The sequence below is a fragment of the Rhineura floridana genome, chromosome 1 (assembly GCF_030035675.1).
Source record: "Rhineura floridana isolate rRhiFlo1 chromosome 1, rRhiFlo1.hap2, whole genome shotgun sequence".
Classification (NCBI taxonomy): domain Eukaryota; kingdom Metazoa; phylum Chordata; class Lepidosauria; order Squamata; family Rhineuridae; genus Rhineura; species Rhineura floridana.
The window spans coordinates 50,325,922-50,349,023 of NC_084480.1; the positions used below are offsets into that span (position 1 = coordinate 50,325,922).

At 42.0% G+C, this 23,102-nt stretch overlaps 1 protein-coding gene across 1 annotated transcript in view; it reads right to left on the minus strand.

Annotated features, from left to right (window-relative positions):
- Positions 1-260: 260 nt before the first annotated feature.
- Positions 261-23,102, minus strand: part of MAP1B (microtubule associated protein 1B) — a 107,881-nt gene continuing 85,039 nt past the window's right edge. The window contains exons 5-7 of the mRNA XM_061621284.1: positions 15,681-21,972; positions 7,494-7,732; positions 261-3,462 (exon numbers count right to left, since the gene is read on the minus strand). Coding sequence (XP_061477268.1) covers positions 3,307-3,462; positions 7,494-7,732; positions 15,681-21,972 — 6,687 coding nt within the window. The 3' untranslated portion in view covers positions 261-3,306. The remainder of the gene's footprint in view (positions 3,463-7,493; positions 7,733-15,680; positions 21,973-23,102) is intronic.

A 23,102-nucleotide genomic window follows, 5' to 3' on the forward strand; every position in this document is an offset into this window, starting at 1 on the left:
ATGGGAACAAACCACTCTTTGTGCCGTGGTTAGGGTTGCCACGTTCAGGGCCTGAAACTGATTCTGTATCTTTAGGAGCAGAGAAAGTCAGCCAAGTGCAGGTGTTCTTGCAACTCTGTAATGGGAAAAACCACAAGGTGGAATTCTCCCTTCCCCCTGCACAACTTTTAAAGATAAAGACCTCTTGGTTGCGAGGTCTTCTGTATCTCTAAAAGTTGCGCTGGGGAAAGGGAGAATTTCACTTTGTGGTTTTTCCCATTACAGTGTTGCAAGAACACCTGCACTTGGCTTTCTCTTCTTCTAAAGATAAAGGATCAGTCTCAGGCCCTGAACATGGCAACCCTAGCTGTGGTGCAAATTCAACTTTAGGACTGATATGTTAGCATTAGAAAAGAAGTGTAGTATAGATGATTATAAGCTCAGCAGTTCTGTTTCTTTCCACAGTACAGTTCCCTCTGTATTTCATGCCACAAGCATATGGAATTTTTAAGGACCTGAATTGCAGATTACTAGTGGTTCCATGTATGTTGTTCCAATAAAATCAGAGAGATCACAAGAACACAAGTTTTTGAAGGACCAGGGTAAAATAATAAATAAAGCAGAATTGCTAGAGTTGTCAAACAAAAAATAAAATATTAGAATTATTTTAACTGCACAAAACATTTAACAAACAATATTTCACAGCATTAACTGGGCTACACAGCCCAAATTAAAAGGGTTTGAAGTAGTACTAAAAAAAATAAAAATTAGCAGTGCAAGTATGCGTCTATAAAATAAAATAAACAATGTTAACAAAATAAATTATATAATAGAAAATAAAACAATGTAAAATGCACTATTTAATGGAAACATCCTTCTGCAAAAAATTATTGGCATAGAACAATGCAAATTCCTATCATAGCAGTTGTGTAAATTCCTTACCAAGCCAAAAAATAAAAACGTGATGGATATCATTATATGCAGTGATAACTGCAGCCCTGTCCTCAAGGTATTCTACCAGCACCAGTAATATTTCCATGAAGCATCAGGTACTATCACAGGTTCTATGACGCCCTAGCTCTTTGAGCCAAACTGTCTTAATAATTAAATTAGGCTATGTGTGGTGGTTGTTTTGTTTTTTTTGTTGTACAAAATTAAAATTCTGCACCAAGGTAACCCAAATTCTCTGACAACTGAAGTTGAAACCCTCAAGATGCATAAATTATGCACATCTGCATGACTTCTCTTATATTGCATGATTTATTCCCTGATTCTTAGTCTTGGACAGGTGCAAAAGGCTCTACAGGATACCGAAGTCCCTGCCAGAAATCCTTCTCAGCAACTCCTCTGGCTTCTCCCTGTAACAATAAGGGTTAAACACTTTAAAAAGAGAGAGAGAGCTGAGCTTCTCAGGAAGGTGAATTCTGTGGTCAGAACCACAACCTACGGCTTTTTCTGTGCTCTCACAGAATTGCAACATTTGCACAATCCTGGTTTTTCTTTTGGAAGGGATCTGTAAATACTGGGAACATCAACTTATTTGAACTTGTTTTACTTATTAAGACAATACCAGGAGAAAGGACAACCTAGGTAGAGCCAGCTGCAAATACTCTGTTGTCCCAACCAGTAGCGCTGGACAGGTTTGAGGTGCGTTGCAGCAATATCACAGAGAATGCTGTGGTGCACACTCCGAATTGCAAGTTGCTTTCATTGATAGTGCCTGCCTCCAAAAAAATTATCACCATCACAAGCAACTGCTTGGGTTGCTTGTGCTCTTGGGCCAGTCCAGAACCTAGGCTGTCTCCTGGTCAAAAGGGAGCCAGCTAGCATTTCATTTCTCGGTTTTTTGATCACTGACACATAACAAGTGTTTGTTAGAGTGCTCCCTGCACAATTATTCTTGACAGTTAATTATGTGCAATAAATACATTACTTCATTCTCACCAGAACCTCAAAACATTATGCATTTGTCTTACAAAACTACTAAAAAAATTGCCTTCACCTGATTTTTTTCTTTGCAGTTTTCCTGTAAACAAAACTTCTATTAAAAAATCATCTATTAAAAGTTTGCACCTAGCTAAAAAAAATCTTCTCTACATTTGTTCCCATACTCACTCTTAAATTCACAGTCAAAATAATGTAAGACAAGGCTTCAAAAGACTGTACAGAGTGCAGAGAACCTTCTTGCAACATTCTGTATGTGTTTTTCTGGCACTGGGCACCCTTTCTTCCATAAAGCAAAAAGAGGGCAGGGAGGAGAAAAAGCAGACTTTCAAAACAGGCTTGCTGTTCAGGTGCACCAATGAAGTGTTCAACCTACACGCATAATTAATAGCACCAAGCTGTTTGACCAATCAGAGACTTCCAGTAGCACACATGCACACGCATACTTCTGTACTGGTGTAACTAGAATCCTACACAGATGTTTTTATAAACTTGCTATCTTGCATTAAAAAATAAGTGCATCAAGTATCTTTGTACATTCAAGTCACATTCTAAGGCAATTTGTCTACCATAGGTACTCCCAACTGCTTTGGTATGTTGCTTCAGTAAACTTGACTGTGACTTGGGTGTTTCAGCATGCAAGTTTGTCAAATTAGAGTAGACCAGGTGTATTTTCACTGGAAGCATGCCTTAGACTGACATGTTTGCATGTTAAACTGAATGGGGTTCAAACTACTTGCATATATTGCCTAGAAGAATTATGTTACGTGAGTATAACATGTTTAAAGTGAAGTTGCCAACAGCAAGTGAGTGTTTTGTATCATGTCCCTTCAAAGCCACACTCAGTTTCACTTAATTTTCTAGCTAATTTGTCACTAAATTAAAAATGCCCACTCTTGCCGTCATTCAGACTGAGACAAATGTATGTGTTTCTATGTGGTGGCAGAGTGCAGGAAGCAATACGTTGCTTGCTTTGAGAGTAATGCAGAACTAATGATTTTATTCTCCTCTACTCCTCTCTCTTGCTTTCTCTCCCTGTCTTTCTCTCAAAGAAAAACGCCCCTAACCTGGCAGAAGTCAGCAGTGTTTGCTAGTGCATGGTTTCCAAGTGTTCAGTGGAGATGAACCTGGATCTGCAGTTTTTGCAGTAATTTGAACCCTATGGTGGGAATACCGTTATTTCCCTTAGCAATCAGCAAAGACTGAAAGAAAAAAAAAGATTAGTGACTTTCATCACCGTGATACAGTATAGCATTTGGCAGGTATATATAGTTCGGCAGCTGAATTAGATGGATTACATTTTTAGAAAAGGTGTTTTCAAATTGAAGGATTTCTGGAAACAAGGTTTAAAGTTGTGATGCACTGCTTCCCCCCCCTTTTTTTTTACAGTTCAATCTTGCATGCAGGAAAAGATTCATCTTGCATAACAACGGTGCTGCTGCTTGCCAAAACCATGATGTTAAGGTCCTGTTGTTTCTCATGGGTCTCTTGATACCATTCCCTCATCACCTCTGAATCATGGGTTGGGATTAAGGTCACCTACAATAGAAGAATACAAGAACAGAGGATGCATCAAGATTAGACAGAAGATAGTATTAATGTAAGAACAAACCCTGATGAGAAGTCTCATTACACAATACTGACTCCCTTTTTGAAAGAATACATATTAAGTATCTATGGTCAACGTGAGTAGCAGCTAGGTGCAAGAAAACTATTTATCCAGAGAAGCTGTAGATCCTGAGATGTTGGGAAATCTCAACTCCCTCTCAAGTCATATGCTTCTTACCTAAAAAAGACAGAGACTACTCAGGTTACAGTGCAAAAGTGCAGCCTCCACAGTTATGGTAAGGTAGCATCTCTCATTTCACGCATTAAGCTCTACATATCTGAATTTTTCAAAACTTTAAATGTGATGTGCAACACTATCACATTTTGGATGACTGAAGGGATCTTTATCCCTATAAACATGAGAGCATTTTAGCATTTTAGATGGCAAATCTTGTGAATTTAATCTTATTGTTTTAAGTTGCTTTGGCTTACTTTGCAAGGAAAGCAATAATGATGATGATGATGATATCGTTTGGTAAAGCCAAAGTCAACTGGAGGGGCAAATCACTGTCGGTTCTCTTCCCTGACTCTTAGATCATTAGAAATCAAATTATAGGCTAACACACTAGACCTATTTGCAGAAATAAATGTAAATACTCTCTATTTGTCCCCCATCCCTGTACCATTTAGAACATAAAAGTCCATTTTGATTGGCAATCTGCAGCAGACGTTTCCCAGCAAAGTTAATATGAGTGTCTTTTGATTGTAGACTATGGGCAACCAATGTCTCTTTACCTTCATCCATCAAATTAATATTGCATGTGGGGCATTTGGGTTCTTGATTCCCTATCCAAGCATTCAGATCACCCACCAAAATTGGATACGCTGAAGAAAACTTAGTTTTATGCTTCACAAAATAGCCCTCCAATTAAGACCAAATTATTTGAAGGTCATCCTCCTGAATACCAGTGGAAGATACACATTAAACAACATTAGGGACAGTTCTCAAGGCCTAAATCTCAGCACTATTGCACAAAGTAATGATTTGCAGGGTGGGAGCTCAGTTATAATCACATCCAGAGATGAGGAATTAGGGAGGCTAAACCACCATTAGCTTTACCTCTCCCCTTACAGGGGGAACAGCTGGATTGGAGAAGGTAGTCTACTCATCCAAGAATACAGGATCACATTTCCATGTTTCTTGAAAAAACAACATACCAAATCCATTAATGTAATTTATGAACTCTTGTGATCTGCTTTTGGCTTTCCACCAAGCAATGTTCTAAGACATCAACCTTAAAAATCAGTCTGTCCCAGAAATTTTGTCCATTAACTAATCTCGTGTCTTCAAAGACACCGCCATCAAACATTTGTGGAGTAGGCTTGGCTACTACAGAGTTTGGCATTATATCTAAGGTGGAACTTGAGATTTATGTTCAAAGGGTTCCAGAAATTGACAGGCTAATTAGTTAGCCGTTTTATGTCCTTAGCCTTGGGGTCCACCATGTCAACTTCCTTGGGGGCTACATTGTCAGCTATTTGGACTAAAGATTCCTTTTATATATGATCTTCCACAGCATGTAAATGTGCTGAAGAGGCACACAAATTTGGAAACTTGGGTGGCCTCACTACTCTAACTTCAAGAATTAGAGAATCGTAGAGTAGTAGAGTTGGAAGAGGTCTATAAGGCCATTGAGTCCAACCCTCTGCTCAATGCAGGGATCCAAATTAAAGCATGCCCGACAGGGGACTGTCCAGCTGCATCTTAAATGTCTCCAGTGTTGAAGAGCCCACCATTTCCCTAGTTAATTGGTTCCATTGTTATGCCACTCTAACAGTCAGGACATTTTCCTGATGTTCACTTGAAATCTTGTTTCCTATAACTTGAGTCCATTATTCCATGTCCTGCACTCTAGGATGATCGAGAAGGGATCCCGGCCCTCCTCTGTGTGGCAACCTTTCAAGTGGTATCATATCTCCCCTCAGTCCTCTTCTCAAGGCTAAACATGCCCAGTTCTTTTGGTCTTTCTTCATATGGCTTTGTTTCCAGTCCCTGATCATCCTTGTTGCTCTCCTCTGAACCTGTTCCAGTTTGTCTGCATCCTTCTTAAAGTGTGGTGTCTGGAACTGGACACAGTATACTCGAGATGAGGCCTAACCAGTAATGAATAGAGGGGAACTAGTACTTCACACAAATACAGGTAGGAGATTTCCTGAGACTTTCTTAAGAGGGAGGAGCTTATCTTTTAAGTGTGACAATCTGTCCACTATACTATCATATTCTTCACACAACCAAGGACCAGCTTCATCAGTGCGAGAAAACATGCAGAGCATGCTTAGGCCTGAAATACTGTGTTTTATTTAATCAGTAGACTAATCTACAAAGACTTTAATTAATTGTGAGAGGTTAACTTTAATTGGCAAGGGCAGAATTTAATTAATGGAGTAAAGGAAATACTTGTTTCTTTCTACAATAGTAAATGAAAAATAAAATATTACTTGAAGTGACATGGGCCGCCAACAAAAAGTTCTAAAACAGTGTGGGCTGGGAGTTGTTTCAAGCAGAAAAGCAGCAATCAGGAGGAGTTGCTGAGCCCTTCCCCACAATCACTCCCCTAGGGCATTTTTATTTTTAGTCTCAAAGTCCAGCTAGCAAAACACATGGTGGTGGGAGGGGGGCTTCTTGTATAAAAAGTAGCAGGTGGAAGAAGACCTTCCCATCTCTTTTCCTCCCTCCATTTTACACTATTGGGTTGTGGCTTGCATTTGAAGACATTGGTCTGCCTCCATCACATCTACTTCCATCCTTAAACTTGATTCAAAAATGGAAAAAGACACCTAAAGTAAGGTTTTGATAATTTGCAAATAGTTAGCTAAAATATATGATTAGTAATAAGCCCTACTTATTATGCAAACAACTGGGAAAGATTAAGAAAAGGAACCATTTTAATTTGTTGCTTCTAAACAGTGATAAGTTTGTCCATGTAACAGAATTGTTTTTGGGTTTTTTAAAAAAAAATATCAGCATCGGAGGATTTTATTTCCCCACTGGCTGCATTTGCATGACATGGTAAACCATAATCAATGGTTTACTGTAAACACACAGATGGTTCCCACTTTGATCCTCCCCTAGTGGAGCGGGAGCAACAAACCATGATACCTGACTTAGCATTACATCTGAAACAAATACTGTGGTTGGTTTCACCAAACAAATCATGATGTGAAGCCAAGGTTTGTTCTTGACTTACCAACAGTGGTTTGTTTGGTTGAAACAAATCATGATCCCTGGTTCAGAAGCAAAACTAAGCCAGGGATCATGGTTTGTTTCTTCCACTTGCACTAAGGGAGGCATGATCTCTACATTCTTGGTATGCCATTAATTATGGTTTTACTATGGAATGCAAAATAGGTCACTGTGACCAGAGAAAGCTTGATGATTACTTGCTATCAAATACAAGGCACCTCTCAACATCTTGGTTTAGTAGAAGGATGCAGACAAACTGGAACAGGTTCAGAGGAGGGCAACAAGGATGATCAGAGGACTGGAAGCAAAGCCCTATGAGGAGAGACTGAAAGAACTGGGCATGTTTAGCCTGGAGAAGAGAAGACTGAGGGGAGATATGATAGCGCTCTTCAAGTACTTGAAAGGTTGTCACATAGAGGGCCGGGATCCCTTCTCAATCATCCTAGAGTGCAGGACACAGAATAATGGACTCAAGTTACAGGAAGACAGATTTCGGCTGAGCATCAGGAAGAACTTCCTAAATGTTAGAGGGATACGACAATGGAACCAATTACCTAAGGAAGTGGTGGGCTCTCTAACGCTGGAGGCATTCAAGAGGCGTCTGGACAGCCACTTGTCGGGTATGCTTTGATTTGGATTCCTGTGATGAGCAGGGGGTTGGACTCGGTGGCCTTATAGGCCACTTCCAATGGTTACTATTCTATGTTTCTAGATTTCTCCCAGTTCCTTGTAGCCGTTTTCTCTTCTGATTTTAATTTACAAATACTGGACAGCCTACCTGCATGTTGCTTCCCCACTGAGCCTTGCCCTCCAGCAGAGAATCCAGGACAGCCCTGCTCGGTTCTTCTGCAGCAGGATCATTTCCACTCACCACGTAGTAGGATGATCTCACCCTCTTAAAAAATTCTACATCAACATTCTTGCTATTGCTGTGGTTGGGAATATAGACCAGGTCCAAATACACAGGAGGTCCTGGAGGCACAGCTATAGATTTTGTTGGTTTTACGTTTCCAGGTCCTTTAAAAAACAACACAAATGTCTTGTCAGAGTTATCGATGAGAAAATGTTGATTTATCTTGCTACTTCTGCGACCTTAGAAAAGGCATGCTTTAATGTTGGACAGAGTTGTCTCATCACACTTGAACCGTGATCCTCAAATCATTCCCCAAAGAATTTGCATTGTTATTAACACTTAAAAGCTTGCTAAAATATAATTGTATCGTCAAAGTCTGCTTAGTGAGGAGAAAAATATACCTATTATCAGTTCTTTTAGTTTTATTCAAGCACTATGTTTGTGGTAAAGTATTATTTTCTTAAAAACCCTCATCATCATGATTAATTCAAGAACTATCATGCGGAAGCAATGCCAGTTCAAAGGTAGGCCAGGGGTCGGGACCAGGAGATGGTTGACAAAGACCATCAGGAAGAGGACATAAAGCAGAACCACAGCAGAACAGCAGCATCTTCCAAGACATATAACAGCAGTGATGTAATTGCTACTGCTGTTTATTAAATTTCCATCCAGCCCTTCCTCTCAGAAGCAGCCCAGGGCGGCAAACAAGGGACAAACAACTAAAAACATCTTAAAAACAAAACATTTTCTTAAAAAGGTTAAAAATAAAACATCTTAAAAATATTTTTTAAGTCTTTAAAAACATCTTAAAAAGCAAGTTCAACACAGATGTAGAATGGGATAAAGGTCCCTACTTAAAGGACTTGTTGAAAGAGGAAGGTCTTCAGTAGGCACTGAAAAGATAACAGAGATGGCGCCTGTCTAATATTTAAGGGTAGGTGTCATAACACTAAAGGTCCACTAAAGGAATGGACCTCCTGATAAGAGGGTATCCACAGGAGGCCCCCACCTGCAGAGAACAATGATTGACTGGGTATATAAGGGGTAAGACGATCTTTCAGGTATCTTGGTCCCAAGCTGTATACGGCTTTGTATACCAAAACCAGCACCTTGAACTTAGCCCGGTAGTTCAGGGGCAGCCAGTGAAATTCTTTCAGCAGCAGGGTAACATGTTGGTGATATCCTGCCCCAGTGAGCAGTTGCGCTGCTGCATTTTGCACCAGCTGCAGCTTCCGACCAACCTCAAGGTCAATCCCACATAGTGCGCATTACAGTAATCCAGCATGGAGGTTATCAGTGCATGGACAACAGTAGTCTGGCTATCTAGGTCCAGAAAAGGCTGCAGCTGTCTTATCAGCTGAAGCTGGTAAAAGGCACTCCTAGCCACTGAGGTCACCTGGGCAAAGATGGATCCAGGAGCATCCCCAGACTATGAACCTGCTCTTCCAGAGGGAGTACAACCCCATCCTAAGCAGGCAATTGACCAATTATCTGGACTCAGAAACCACCTACCCCACAGCACCTCCATCTTGCTAGGATTCAGAGTCAGTTTATTGGCCCTCATCCAGCCCTTCACCAAGTCCAGGCACTGGTCCAGGGCTTGCATGGCCTCTCCCGATTCAGATGTTACAGAGAAATACAGTTGGGTATCATCAGCATACTGCTGACACTTCACCCCAAATCTCCTGATGACCGGTCCCAACGTCTTCATATTGATGTTAAACAGCACTGGGGACAAGATGCTATTAGGGGATGAAAGTAGCAGTCTCAAAAAGGTAAAAGAAGAATTTGTGGGGAAAGTGGCAGGAGCTTCCAACAAATCAGGAGATCAGTTGCTCAATTTGTTCAAAAGATGTACTGTGTTTACATCCCCACCTTCCAAGTTCATATGGTTGAGAACCCATTCTCATCAGCCTCAATTCAACATCATCCCATTGTTCATATTCTCTATCCTCCTATTGCACAAAGGCACTCCCCAAAATTAAAAGAGAAGATGGTAGCAATGTAAGCTTTTTCTTCTTTCTGGAACAGAGTTCACTAAGCACACTGTAAACCATAGCAACAGCTTTTTTACTGCTCAAGGTATGGATAAAATGCACATTTTATTTATCGTGAATTTCTGTGTGTAGATAGGACTGGAGGGAATTCCTGGTTAGGGATGACTCCTCCTACTGGTCGTGACAGGCAGGGTCTAGAAACTTCTTAGTCTCTCTCCAGGAGGAGGAGTCCTGCCCTCCAGACCGAGCTGACAGAGGAAGGACAACTCCTCAACCCCATTAACGCCAACCATGCAGATGTTTATTAAGCAGAAGCCTGTACACAGTAGTAACTAGGAAAAGGTAATAACCAGAGACAAAAACAGACAACTGGAGAAAAACTTCACACAAAATGAGATACACGCAGTAGCAGACATCGTGTGAAAATGTAAGACTCTAGCAGAATGCCTCAAGCCCCCAACCCCTTGCTCCAGGAGGCCATAGCAGAGGAAGGAGAGGTGGGTGGAATGTCCTCCAGACCCTATCTACAAATAGAAATTCACAGTAAGGGAAATTTCCATTTTTGCTAGATAGGGCTGGAGGACATTCCTGGTTAGGGATATAACAGAGCAGGGTGGGCTTTCTCTGTGTGAAACTAGTGATTTAACACCTTCTGGAATGCCTTGCTACCAAACACGGCATTGGCTGGGGAATAGGAATCTATTTTATAATGTCTAATGAAGGTGTGTGGAGAGGCCCATGTGTCCCGCTACAGATGTCCATGATTGGGAAACCGCCCTTGCATGATGCAGAGGCAGCCGTCCCTCTAACAGAATGTGCTGTGTGATACCCGGTATAGAGTCCTTACCCAATGCCTCATAGGCCTGAGCTATGGCCGCCCTTAACCAGTGAGGGATGGAAGAGGCAAATACCTTCTTCCCCTTATAGTTCCCCAAGAAAGACACAAACAATGATTCAGGATGGCTAAACTCCAGTGTGCAGCTCCCCTAACGTCAAACAGGTGCCACCTATACTCTTGAGCACAGGAAGGAGATTGGCAGAAAGACAGCAACTCCACATCCTGAGACCTATAAAAAACTGATGTGATGGCCACCAAAATACTGTCGTATAAGTCAAGGGGTTCAGAAGACAGGTGTCCATAGGCTCTAAGAGTGAGCCTGTTAGTGCCGACAAGATCCAGTTTAGGTTCCAGGTCAGAAACCTGTGAACCGTCTGCGGAGAAACAAGAGCCACCCCTTTAATGAAACGCTAAGAGCAAGTGGTTTGAAGACAACAGGGAACCCCCAAACTAGAGAATATACCACTGAGGGAAGCTGCCTGACACCTGTGGATAGCTGCACTAAACCCTTTGTCCAACTCTGAGTGTAAAAAACCCAGGAATGCCTGAACGCTTCTGGACAATGGATTCACCAAGATTTTGGAGCACCAGCTCAAAAACACCCTCCAGGTGGGAGAGAAACCCCTATTGGTAGACTGTTTATGTGAGGCCAATAATATATCCACGACTTTCCCAAAAAAAACCTTGTCCCTCAACCCGATCCGCTCAGCCTCCAAGCTGTCAGTCGTACACTCCATTAATTGGAGAGAAACAACTACCACTGCAGTTCCCTCTAAGTTGCGTCTGGAATGGACACCCGAATTCTCACCTTTGCTGGAATGGGATCTTGGAATGGAAGCAGAAGTGCTGGAAGGACTGCGCAACGAACCACAACCATCAGTTTATAGCCTGACACCCTCCTGCGATTTGGTGAGAAAGAGCATGCCCAACGAACACCAGTAAAGTTCGTTATTTATATGTCACAATGGCTTGACCTTATTCAAAACTCTGAGACAGAAGCTTCTGCAGCTAGATGCAGCTTCTCACACTTATTTGTGCCGGCAGACACTTGCCATGTCATGTAGGCCTGTGCACAGCCAAGCATCCCCATAATCAAACTTTGTTTAAAGGGACATAAAAGACTAGAAGGATAGGGGCTGCTTTTGATTAGACAATATAGAAACAAGCATTTTCTGCTCCCTGATTCTATTAAAACCAATCCTCGGACCGGGATTATTTGTGAAATAGAGGAATAAAGAAATTTATGTTATATTTAACACATAAATGTAAGTGGACTGTCTTCAAGCCGATTCTGACTTATGGGGACCCCATGAATCCTTTGGTTGTGTTCATAGGGTTTCTGTGGTAAGCCCTACTCAGAGGTGGCTTACCATTGTCTTCCTCTGAGGCTGAGAGGCAGTGACTGGCACAAGATCAGCCAACAAGCCCCACGGCCGTGTGGGGATGTGAACCATGGGCTTCCATGTCGTAGCCCAACACTCCAGCCACTACCCCACACTGGCTCTCATTTAAAACATACATTTTAATTAATACTGAACTGCCAAGGCTCAGGCAGAAAAAAACAGAATAGCCTCTGAGGTTGAATGGGCCATTATGTGCAACCCAAGTTGCACCTATGATATAGAAAACTGAGCTCTTCCAAAGCTGTGTATACCCGTAAGCCAGTATACTGAAACTTTGACAACACAGAGACAAATGTAACTTTTTCAATGTTTAAGGATATAGACTTATGAAACTAGAAAAAGAGACAAGCCCATATTTCAGTTTCATCCACACTTAACCATCATCTGGGGAGGTGCTCAGAGTCCACAAGGATTCATAAGGTCGAAGTGGATTGCCTTCAAGTCAATTCTGACCCATGGCGACCCCATGAACAGGGCCCTCACGGCAAGCAGCACTCAGGAGGCCCACCACTGCCTGATGCTGAGAGGCAGTGACTGGCCCTACACCACACTGGCTCTTCATAAGGTAATCATCTGAATTTATTCCAGACTGTGGCAATTGAGATGAGCCAACTGTTCTTGCAAATACTACCACATGCAAGGGTTGTGGGCCTTCTCCTGGGGGTAGGGGTACCTTTTGTATCCTCAAGAAAAGCTTTGAGGGTTTTCCATTTATATACTTTCCGACTCTTCTGTTGTCCTGGCAACGCTCCTTTTCAGGCCTTTAAGAGAGAGAATCAGCTCTCTAAATGTCTCAGCCCAGATTACTCACGTCCCTATCTGTTCTGAGGAGAAAAATCTAACGTTTCTACAGCAACAAACCTGAAATACATTAAGATTTCTTCCCAGATATTTCACCCCTTATGTTTCCGAGGAAGGAGGGAATAGACATAGCCAACCTGAAGGTTGACTAGGTTTAAGGGAGTCACTCTGTGTAACCCCCCTTCCACATAAAGGGAACACACTGGGTCTTCGGATGACCACCATCTGACATGATCTATAACCTTTCTCCAGTGAGTACACTACACATATCCACAGCCCCATGCCTTGACCTAAGTACCTGGCATCAGGGCTAGAACAGAAGGAAGAGGGAATACATCGTCACCTATAATGGGTTCTAAGCTTAGGCATCACCAATCTCCCAAAAAATCTTGATAAGCACCCTTTGTTCCAGCTGACAACCTCTGGGTAAAGGCAGAAACCAGGGAAAGCTAGACCAATTCAAAAACATTATGAAGAGAACCAACTCAGCCCTCCAGACAGTACTGAAGGGGTGTAGGAAAACAAATCACCACTGTGGGCTGTTTGGCAGGAGCAAAAGGGAACATTTTTATTTTATTTTATGCCCTGTGGCCAGGAACTGGGACGAGGGCTTGGGTGCCACAGGCTGTTCCTTAGTTGACTCATAATGCCCTCTACCAGTCCACTGCATCCAGTGAGATCCTTGTCTCCCACCATGGGTGCTGCCTGAACCCCTCCACTGCACGATATGACAGGGAATGGGAGCATATCACCCAGGTTGACGTCAGGGGGAGTGCCACCCCAGCTGATGGCTAGGGTAGAATGAGAGGGGGATCTGGTATAGCTATAGTGCAATGGCAAACTGCTATATATCCTCTCCCTGCGTAAGTCGCTAGAGTGACATCTGCACCTCTGTTTTCTCTTATGGGATCGCCTGCTTGAGTGCCTGCCCCACTTACTTTTAAGGACATGGTGAATGGGGCCACTGATTTCAAAGAAGATAAACTCCTTGACCCCAGACATTGGGGGGGGGGAACTTCCACACCTTCATCAGGAATACTCACCCACCCCCGCTGCCCCCACTTGGGGTTGGAGAGAACACAGGCTTATAGCTTGTTGAGCCTTGCGATGGCGGCTCACAAGAATCCATCACCGTGTGACAGGAGTCTTGGCAGGAGAACAAGGAAGAGGCAGGCGAAGCCATAAAGTGGCAGCTGTGGCTGTTGTGCGCTTAGGAAAAAAGCGCAGCAAACCGCTACAATGGCAAACTGCTGTAGCGGAAGCCACTCAACCCCCTACTGCCACGCACAATCTGATTTCGGGGTAGATACCCCCAGGCAGCACACCTCACTGGCTCTTCTCCTCAGAAGGGGGGTGGGAGCTGGATCCCGCAATCCCACTCAGTATGAGTGTGGAAAAACGGGGCTCCACGGAGCAAGAAGTCAGTCTCCCTTCAAAAGTGGCTGCCGCTGTTGCTAAAGCACTGCAGCTAGCTATGCTCCGTCACTCTCAAGAACACCGCTCATGATGCCAAACTGCCCAGCTGGACTGAACAATCCTTCCAAGCCTGGACCTATGGTGTGAAGGTGTGTGTGTGTGGGGGAGAAGACAACAGTAAAGGATGGAGACAGAAAAGAGAAATAGCTAACAAATTAAGGAAAGGAGAATGAATCAAAGCAGAAAGAACTGAAAAAAACAGCAAAAAACAGGTAAAAGGAAGTTCTGAACAGAGAGAAGAAAAGACCCACCTTCACAGGCCACAGGCAGGGCAGGTCTGGAGGGTGGGACAACTCCTCCCCCTGCAGAGGAGACTAAGATGTTTCTAGACCCTGCCTGTCATGACCAATAGGAGGAGTCATCCCTAACCAGGAATGTCCTCCAGCCCTATCTAGCAAACATACTTTTGTCTTCAAACACACATGTATATGTTGGGGGTGTGCACTGATCACAACATTCAATTTATATAAGCATTTTGGAAATACTGTCTATTTTGGAGCCATTCTCTGTCTTTCCAATTCAACTTGTTATTCAGGATCAAATTAGAACTATTAAAAAAGAAGCTCTGTTCCATTCTCTCCTAATTTACTATAATGGGGAATATAACAAGGCTATAACTTATTTTCACAGAAGTGGATGGATTTTGCAGGCAAAGGTGCCCATCCAGAGCAGATTAAGGCTGCCAAATTGTATACAGATACATCCTGCAATTTTAATGCAGGGCACCTTTAAAATTTGATATTTTTTTCTAAAAAAGGAAAAGTGCTGCCCTGGGCTCCTGCTGGGAGGAAGGGCAGGATATAAATCAAATAATAAATAAATACATAAATAAAAGCCTCTCTCATTTTCTGCCAGAATTGGATGCAATCCCTTCTGAGCCTGCCAATTTCAGAATGCTAGCTGCGGTGGTGCTATAACTGTTACATTCTCTTTACATTACTATTTCACAATATAGGTTGAATTTGCAGTTGAAGTAAACAAGTTTGCATCTATGGCAGCAGCAGTGAACCTTTTTCTCTCCATGAGCTGGATCCTTCTTTGGTCCTAGCTTCACAGACCAAAATTTGAAAGGTGGGTGGGGCTACCCACCTGCCAATTACCTGATGTCAGAATGCTTTAAAGTGCCTGAGGCTTTGGCTTCAACATCCACCAACTGATAGGTGTCAGAGCAGAAGTCTGCTTTCTGCAGGTATTGGCTATGTGAGTAGTGAGCTCCCTGCAGGGATCTCACTAGCACAGCCGATCCAACAGCCTTCAGCTCTACTGCCCATCATCTGATGGGCAGAAGAGCAAAGTCTACTTTCTGCAGGCATCAGTTACATGAACAGGTTTCCACTGGGAAATTGCTAGCACAGCCGACCCAGCAGATTTTGGCTCTATCACCCGTCACCTAACTGGCAACAGAGCCAAAGCCTCCTTTTCCTTGCCAATGTACACTCAATTTTGCACTGGGAACTGCATCTCTACCTGCCCCACTCCTGACATTACATATGACATCAGGTGTGGGGCAGATGGGTGTAGTATGGATAAAATGGCCTCATAGGCTAGAGGTTCCCCACCCCTACTCTACAGGATTAACCGTGCAATTTCTTCTTACCTGCAGTTGCAGTCTTTGCTGATTTTGATGTTGTAGAGTTGGCTGCATTCTTTGTTTCCTTATCTTTCTCCTCACTACGGGAAGATTTTATCTCTGGAGTAGAGACATTTTTGGCAGCTTTTTCCACGGACTCCTTCTTCTTTGGAGAAGCTGTTCTTGAAACTTTATCCAATGATTCCTTCAAGCCAGCAGGCTTTGGTGAAGCCACCTGTTTTGATTTGCTGTCACTCTTCTTGGAAGGAGAGGAAGATTTGGTCTTGGTGCCCTGCTTTTTTGTCTTTGTCTTTTCTTTGAGATCCTTCCTCAAAGGTTTGCCTAAGTTCTGATCAACAGGCAAGGCTTCTGGATCTACCATTGAGACATCAGGGTGCCTAGGTGAAGGGCTTCGATCTTGTATTGGGACTGGCAGAGGGTCGATGTGCTCACATGTAATGGTTTTATCTGTGGGAATAGTTTCAGATTCATCTTCCGAATCAATGTTAGCATCTGCTGTAATAGAAGGACACTCTTCTGTTTCAGGAGGCACGTCTGAGTCAGTCTGTGATGGCGCAGATTCACTTACGGAGGTTGGCGGAGTTTCACCACATAGGCGTGCTTGCTGTTTTCCCCCTGAGGGTGGCTGTGCTCCCCCAGACTGAGCCAATGGCTTCTCTTGTTCTTGAGACTGTTCTTCACTAGTGAACCATTCTAAGGGATTAGGATTGATAAAGGAAGGAGAAAGTTCTGTTTTGGGATGCTTGTATTCACAAGAAGAAACAAGGCATAAATCAACATCTTGACGGGGTTCTGGTTTTTCTGAAACAAAGTACTTATCAGCCTCATAGTGGTAGCTAGCAATGTCAGGTGATCTTGTAGTTTTCTCAGTCACTTCATAAGAGTAACTGACAATCTCAGGTGATTTGCCAGTTTTTGAAGGAGTCTCATAAGTGCAGCCAACTGCCTCAGGAGATACATGTTTTTTTCCAGTGGTCTCATAAGAGTAGGTGACAGATTCAGGTGATCTAGTGGTTTTTTCATAGGAATAATCAAATGCTTCTGGAGACTTGGTGGCTTTTTCTGCTATTTCATGGGAGTAACTATCTGCCTCAGGTGATCTGGTAGTTTTCCCTGTTGCAACATAGGAATAATCAACAGCTTCAGGGGTTCCAGTGGCTTTCTCTGTTTTATTGAAAGAATAACTAACAGCCTCAGGCGATCTGGTGATTCTTCCAGTTCCATTATAAGAATATTTAAGAGCTTCAGGTGATCTGGTTGTTTCCTCAATGTCTTCCTGATCTGTACAGCCTAAAAGCTCTTGGCTATGTTTTGTTAGAGGGTCTTGAGCTACTGAGGTATGATAGCCAAATGATTTGTCTGGGGACATGTGCAATGATAATGGAGGTGAATGGGAAGCAGCAGTTGTTTTCATCACAGGAGGCGAATCTGAAAAACTTGGTGAGTATAACGGAGATGACTCTCGTGGGGTTAATGGAGATAAATCAGACTTTGGTGAAACTTTTTCTTCCAGGCTGTGCACTTTTTCTGATGGGAATGCAGAATGTAATGGCATATCACTAGGATGAGTAACACCAGACATAGTTTCTTCTTGTAGTGGAGAACTTGCCTGTGATGGTGTATGAACAGAGGAAGAAGAAGGTGAAGCCTCTATCTGAGATACTGAAACAATCTCCGAAATATCCTTTTCAAGGCCATAACAAGCTTGCTCCACTGGTGATATTTTATGTGTAAAAGAGGGTTCCTGCATGTCTGTAGGGCTATAATCAACTTCAGTTGGACCATTTTCAGATATATGGTGCAGAGTAGCACCTACCATGGGATGTTCAGGAGACTGTCTGCTGAAGTCCATTGCCAAAGACTGCTCAGGTGAATCTTGTCCAAATTCTACTGACATAGTTGATTGTTCAGGAGACCTATGATCTTGAACAGGCGTCCTTGATTTCGCTGTTTTAGGGGAGAAATCTGGGGGAGAAATGGACATAGGTCTTGGGCACTCTTCTTTAGATGGAGACATTTCTGTTTCCTGAAATGTTGTTGGTGTTTGTACAACAGATACAGAAAGAGAATCATCTACTTCAGTAGAATGAGGGGATCCAACCTCGGCATGCAGTGAAGGAGATACGTCATCAGTAGTTGGTTCTGGGAATGAACTAGTAGCAACAGATGCTGTGGAAACAGAGGCAACTCCTTCAATATGTGAGTAAGTGTCTTCTGCTACAACTTCATCCACAGGTGTTGCAGATTTATCAGAGACTGTACCTTCGGAAATTGACATCTTGGTGTCTTCTTTGAAGCAACCAAAATGACTAATATCTACCTGTGTAGGAGAAACCTCTCCTAGTTTCCTTTCATCCAAAACCAATGCAGGCTGAGTTTCTGAAGTTTCTAAGTCATCCTTTTTGTTTTCTAGGATAAAGTCCGATTTTGGTGGTGTAAGCTGTACATCACTTTCAACTTGCTGTTTTTGGAAAAGGCTCGTAGAAACAACTTCAGAAAATGGACTCTTCTGTAAAGGAGAACCATCTTCTTCACTTTTCTTTTCAAATGGACTCTCAGTTTCCCTAGCAGGAGTTTTTACATCAGCACTCAAAAATTCATCATAGGAAGACTCTGAACCTATCAGTGGTGGGCTTCGTAAAGGTGAGAGCACTTTTTCAAAAGGCGATTCGGAGTCAGGCACTGGTTCATCCATTGGGCTTATTCTGTGTTTTATAGTATAATCTTTGCCATCACTAACTTCAAAGCTGATTGGAACACCTGCTTTTCCAGGTGTCTCAGAAGGAAGCTGATTTGATCTTTCATCTGTGGGAGACTGATAATAAGGTGTGTGTCCGGCACTACCAGCAGCTGATTGTGAAGGGGACACCACTTCTAGTGTTTTATCATCAGGGCTAGGACAGTGCTCTTCATGGGTTTCATGTTTTGCAGAGGGTGCTGTGAGAACTGCAGGTTCAGATGTAACTTTAATCTCATTGGGAGTAAGGGAAAAATTCACACTGCGTTCGCTTAGAGGTGTTTTAGCAACAGGTGACAGAGGGATTGGACTTTCATCTAGACTCTTAGTTGGGCTAGGTTTCTCATCCAAATCTTCTGAAATTTCTAATTTACTAGTACTTTTGACTTCATTTTCTCGCTGGCAGAACAAATTGTGGAAGGAAGATTTGCTGAATTTGTCTTCCTCTAAGGAAGAAGGTGGTGAAATTGTAGAAGCTGAAACATTATAGTCTTTGCCTTCAGTGGCATCTGTTTTAGATCCTTCAGATAACCCATTGAAAGCATCAGGAAAGGGAGAAAGTTTAGTCCTAGTAAAATCTTGCGAGTACACTGCTGATTCATACTTAGTAATGTTAACATATTCTTGGGAAGGGGATTCACTTTCTTCATTATTAGTTTCATCACTCATCACATCCCTCGGAGTTGACATTTCATCCATTGGAGTTGGCTCACTGGATATTTCGATGGTGGACTGGGTATAGCCTGAAGTAGCGGTGAATTCCTCAGGCTGGTCTTCTCTGTTTTCTTCATCTGAAACAGTTGCTTCACTTTCTGAACCACCAGGTAAAGTTTCATCATGGATTGAAGTTGCTGGTTCCTTAGCTGGAGAGTGAGATTCTGACAGCTTAGTTGGAGTGGTTATATGCATGGCATATTTATCATCAATCTCACCAGCCTCTGCTGCTTTGTCCACAACAGCCATAACATAATCCTCTTCAGCATCTATTTTTTCAGTTTCCTCTTCTTCATCTCTGACATCCTCAGTTTTGTCTTCCTCCTCAGCTTCCTCCTCAGTCTCTTCTGTTTCTGCCTTTTCAATGGTTTCATCTACATTTTCTTCATCTCGTTCTTCACCCTCTGTTCTAAACTCTACTTTTTCATTGTATCTTAAATCTTTTATTTTTTCATGCTCAGGTGGTCCAGGTGTTTCTTTTGCAATCTCTACAGTTTCTATTGTATACTTCAGGTCTTGCTTTTTGAGGCTGAGTGGTGCCTCTTCTTCCTCATTGAGAACTTGTTCTTCTTCAGCCTCCTCTGTCTCAGCCTTTTCTTCATAATCACCTGCCTCAGAAGATTCCTCAAAACCTGTTCCTTCATCCTCAAACTTTTCATTTTCATCAACCCTGTCCTTTTCTACAGGCTCCAGTTCTTCAGGAGTTTGCTCACATTCTCCCTCAGGTTCAGTAGTAGTTATGCCTTCATCAGGAGAATCAGCAGGCCCTTCTGTTTTTTCTTTCTGAACTTCGTAATTCTCCTTTTGTTCTATATCAGTTAACTTTTCTTCTTTTTCTATTATATCTATTTGAGGCTTTGTTTCCTTTACTACAACTTCTTCAGCTTTTAATTGTTCAAAGTCTCTTGTTAAATCTTCTGGTGAAGACATAAGGGATCTCTCAGCTTCCAGTTCTTTTCCAGTGGCTGCAACACCTGCAGCCACTACAGTTGCAGCAACGGCTCCCAAAGCAGTCACTGCAGCAGGCGTTTCGGTAACCTTGATCTCTTTCTTCAGCGTCTTACTTTTAACTTTTTCCTTTGGTTTCCCAAGAAGCCCACTTTCTTTTTTAACAGATTCTTCCTTCTTTTGTGGCTTAGGCTTTGTTGTAGTCTTTTTTGACTCAGGCAAAGAGGCAGAAGTTTTCTTTGTTTCTTTAAGAAGCTTCTTGGGCTCTTTCTTTTCTTCCTTTTTACTTTCCCTCTTCTCTTCTTTTTTAGTTTCTTTTGGGGGAGCTTCTTTCTTTGATTCTTTTTTAGATTCTTTTTTCACTTCTTTCTTGATATCTACCTTTTTCGGCTTGTCCTCTTTCTTAACCAGGATTTTCTCTTCTCTCTTAGACACCTCTTTTTTTGGTTTTTCTTTCTCCTCTTGCTTTTCCTCAGATTTTACTTTCACTTCCTTTCTCACATGCTTCTCCTTTATTACTTTTGGTTTGACATCTGCTGCTTGTTTTTCAGTTGTTTCAGATTTCACAAGCTGCTGTTCCTTAGCTGTTAGATCTTTTTCTGTCACAGAAAGCCTAGTCTCAGCTTTTGCTGGCTTATCCTTTTTTACGGTTGGTTTTTCTTTACTTTCTACTTTTTGATGCTTTTCAGGTGGGCTAGACTTCCCAGTGTCAGATACCTCCTCTCTTGATTCTTTTCTGATGGTCTTGCTAGACAAAGACTTTGCAGCTGGCTTGAGACTTTCCTTACTATCTGTTCGCTGTTTAAGTTTTGCTTGTTTTACTGCTGAACTCACCATGTTACCAGTTAGGTCTTTTTGTGTAACTGTTGGCTGCTTAAGAAAGTCTAAATGTTTGAGTTTCTCTAGTCCATCTAGTATGCTATATTGGGTACTGTTTCCTGGGAAAAGAACTCTGATTATTTTTTCAGCAGGGTTTGCCGGATGCCATACAATCAACGATGAGATTGAAGTCAAATAGGAAACTGGGATGTCTGTCTCTTGGCCATTTGGTAGTACCAGTTCAGCTTTATCTTTGCTTGTACCTGTCCACTGATGCAAAAAATATTGCATCTCTTTGCTGTTTTTGACTGGGTTGAGCACGTACATTTCAAGCTTTCCTACTCCCATTTTTTGAAAAAGGATAATGGGTTCAGTGTTGTTTGCCACATTTCTAAAAAGAGGTTCTGGTTTCACAGACAGCTTATTTAAATACTGCAGGGTAAAGCAAGCCTCCTCTACACTTCTTTTTAACTGAAAATTAGGATCGGGGTTTCCTAGACTTTCAGGGACATTAAGAAATACAACTCCTAAATCAGGTGAAATTAGATTTTTCATCCAGTCGCTGTTGGTAGTAGAACCTTGAGACTGCTCCTCTTCTAATTCAGCTATTTTCCGTTGCAGCATGCTATTAATCCCTGGCAGATTATCATCTCCAATGTGGGTGAGCAGAATTGAATCCACTCTGTCCAAATGCCGGATGAGTTTCCAGAAACAAGATTTTCTTTCTGACCCCCCATTGATAAGCATGTTGAATCCATTAACAGCAAACAATGCAGAATCTCCTCTTCCACCTGGAAAAATATAACAGCAAGGTTTTGAAAGCTTCAGAAAACCTCCTGACGTTGGTGGCTCCAAGATATCAAAAGGTGAGGGCACTTCAACTGATTCTGACAGGTACTCTGTAAATTCAGAAAGTCCTTCCATTTCAGGCAGGATAGAGGCAGAGTTGAGTTTAATGTTGATGAAATCTTGAAGGTTGTGTCTGTCAAGGTTTGAATTCTTCCAGTCCCCTTCCTCAGGGCAAAAAATTGTTAAGCTGGCTTTGTTGGCAGGATGAGTAGTGCTCAGTAATTCTCCAATCTGGGGTTGCAAAATACAAAAGAAAATGTTATGTTAGTTTCATAAAACTAACAGACAGTTGTCAGGATCCCCCAAAGCCTCAAAATATGAATACTCCTTCATGTACTCTAATTGCAAAAGAAAGGGAGGCAGGATCATGCTCAATTTTTTTTATTCATTCAGATCCAAATATATACACTGATTTCTCCCCCAATGGATTCTCCATTTACTTCACTAGAGGCGGCACCTTCACATGCATAGCTGTGCATACACAGTGGTTCTCTTCTGGATCCTAATGACAGTTTAGAAGAGGCTACAGTTCAAGATGAAAGGTAGGTGGCAATAGACACAGGCAGTAGCCAGGCCTGGCTGGGTGGTGCAGTAGCCTTTATTTCATCTCCTGTCAATGGCATCACTGCAGCATACTGGGAGGGAGAAAGAGATGTGCAAATGTCCCAGCAAGAGGACCAGATTGGCTCCAACAGTGTGTTTGCACTGTGCCAATCCGACCGTTGCCTCGCCCCTTCTCCTCCTGGTAAGCCACAGAGCTGCAGTGAAACTGGTATTATTCTAGTGACTTTTTGAGGATATTTACATTTCTTTTGGTTGCTGCTTTTAATATTTTCTCATAACTCTGTTTTGATAAGTTCAATTGTTATTTTATTGCTGTTTGATTATTGCTTTGTGGTTTGTAAGCTGCCTTGTTTATACTGTGTCTAAAAAGGCAGAAAAGACATGCCATAAAATAAAATAAAAATTAAGTAAACTAAAGAGATGGTTTAGATCAAGCTGTTAATTGGTTATGCCAAGAATTTTAGCTCACAAGCTTAATTAGTCAGTGAAAGGGCTATAAATACTCATAACCATATTTTTATTTTCTCTGCTGATCTAAGCACTTGTGTCATATATATTTTAATAAATAATATTTTGCATTATTTATTTTTAAAGTACACAATTAGTGAAGTCACAGAACCACAACGGCAGATGTTTTACTTTTGAGAAATAATCCACCCAATGTCTATATAAAAATAAGATAGTAAAAAGTAAAACAAGAAATATAATAAAGATGACTAAACAGCTGTTTTGTGTTCATACATCACTAAAACTATGTATATAGTCCAATTTAAGAGAATATAATCCAGATATCAAAC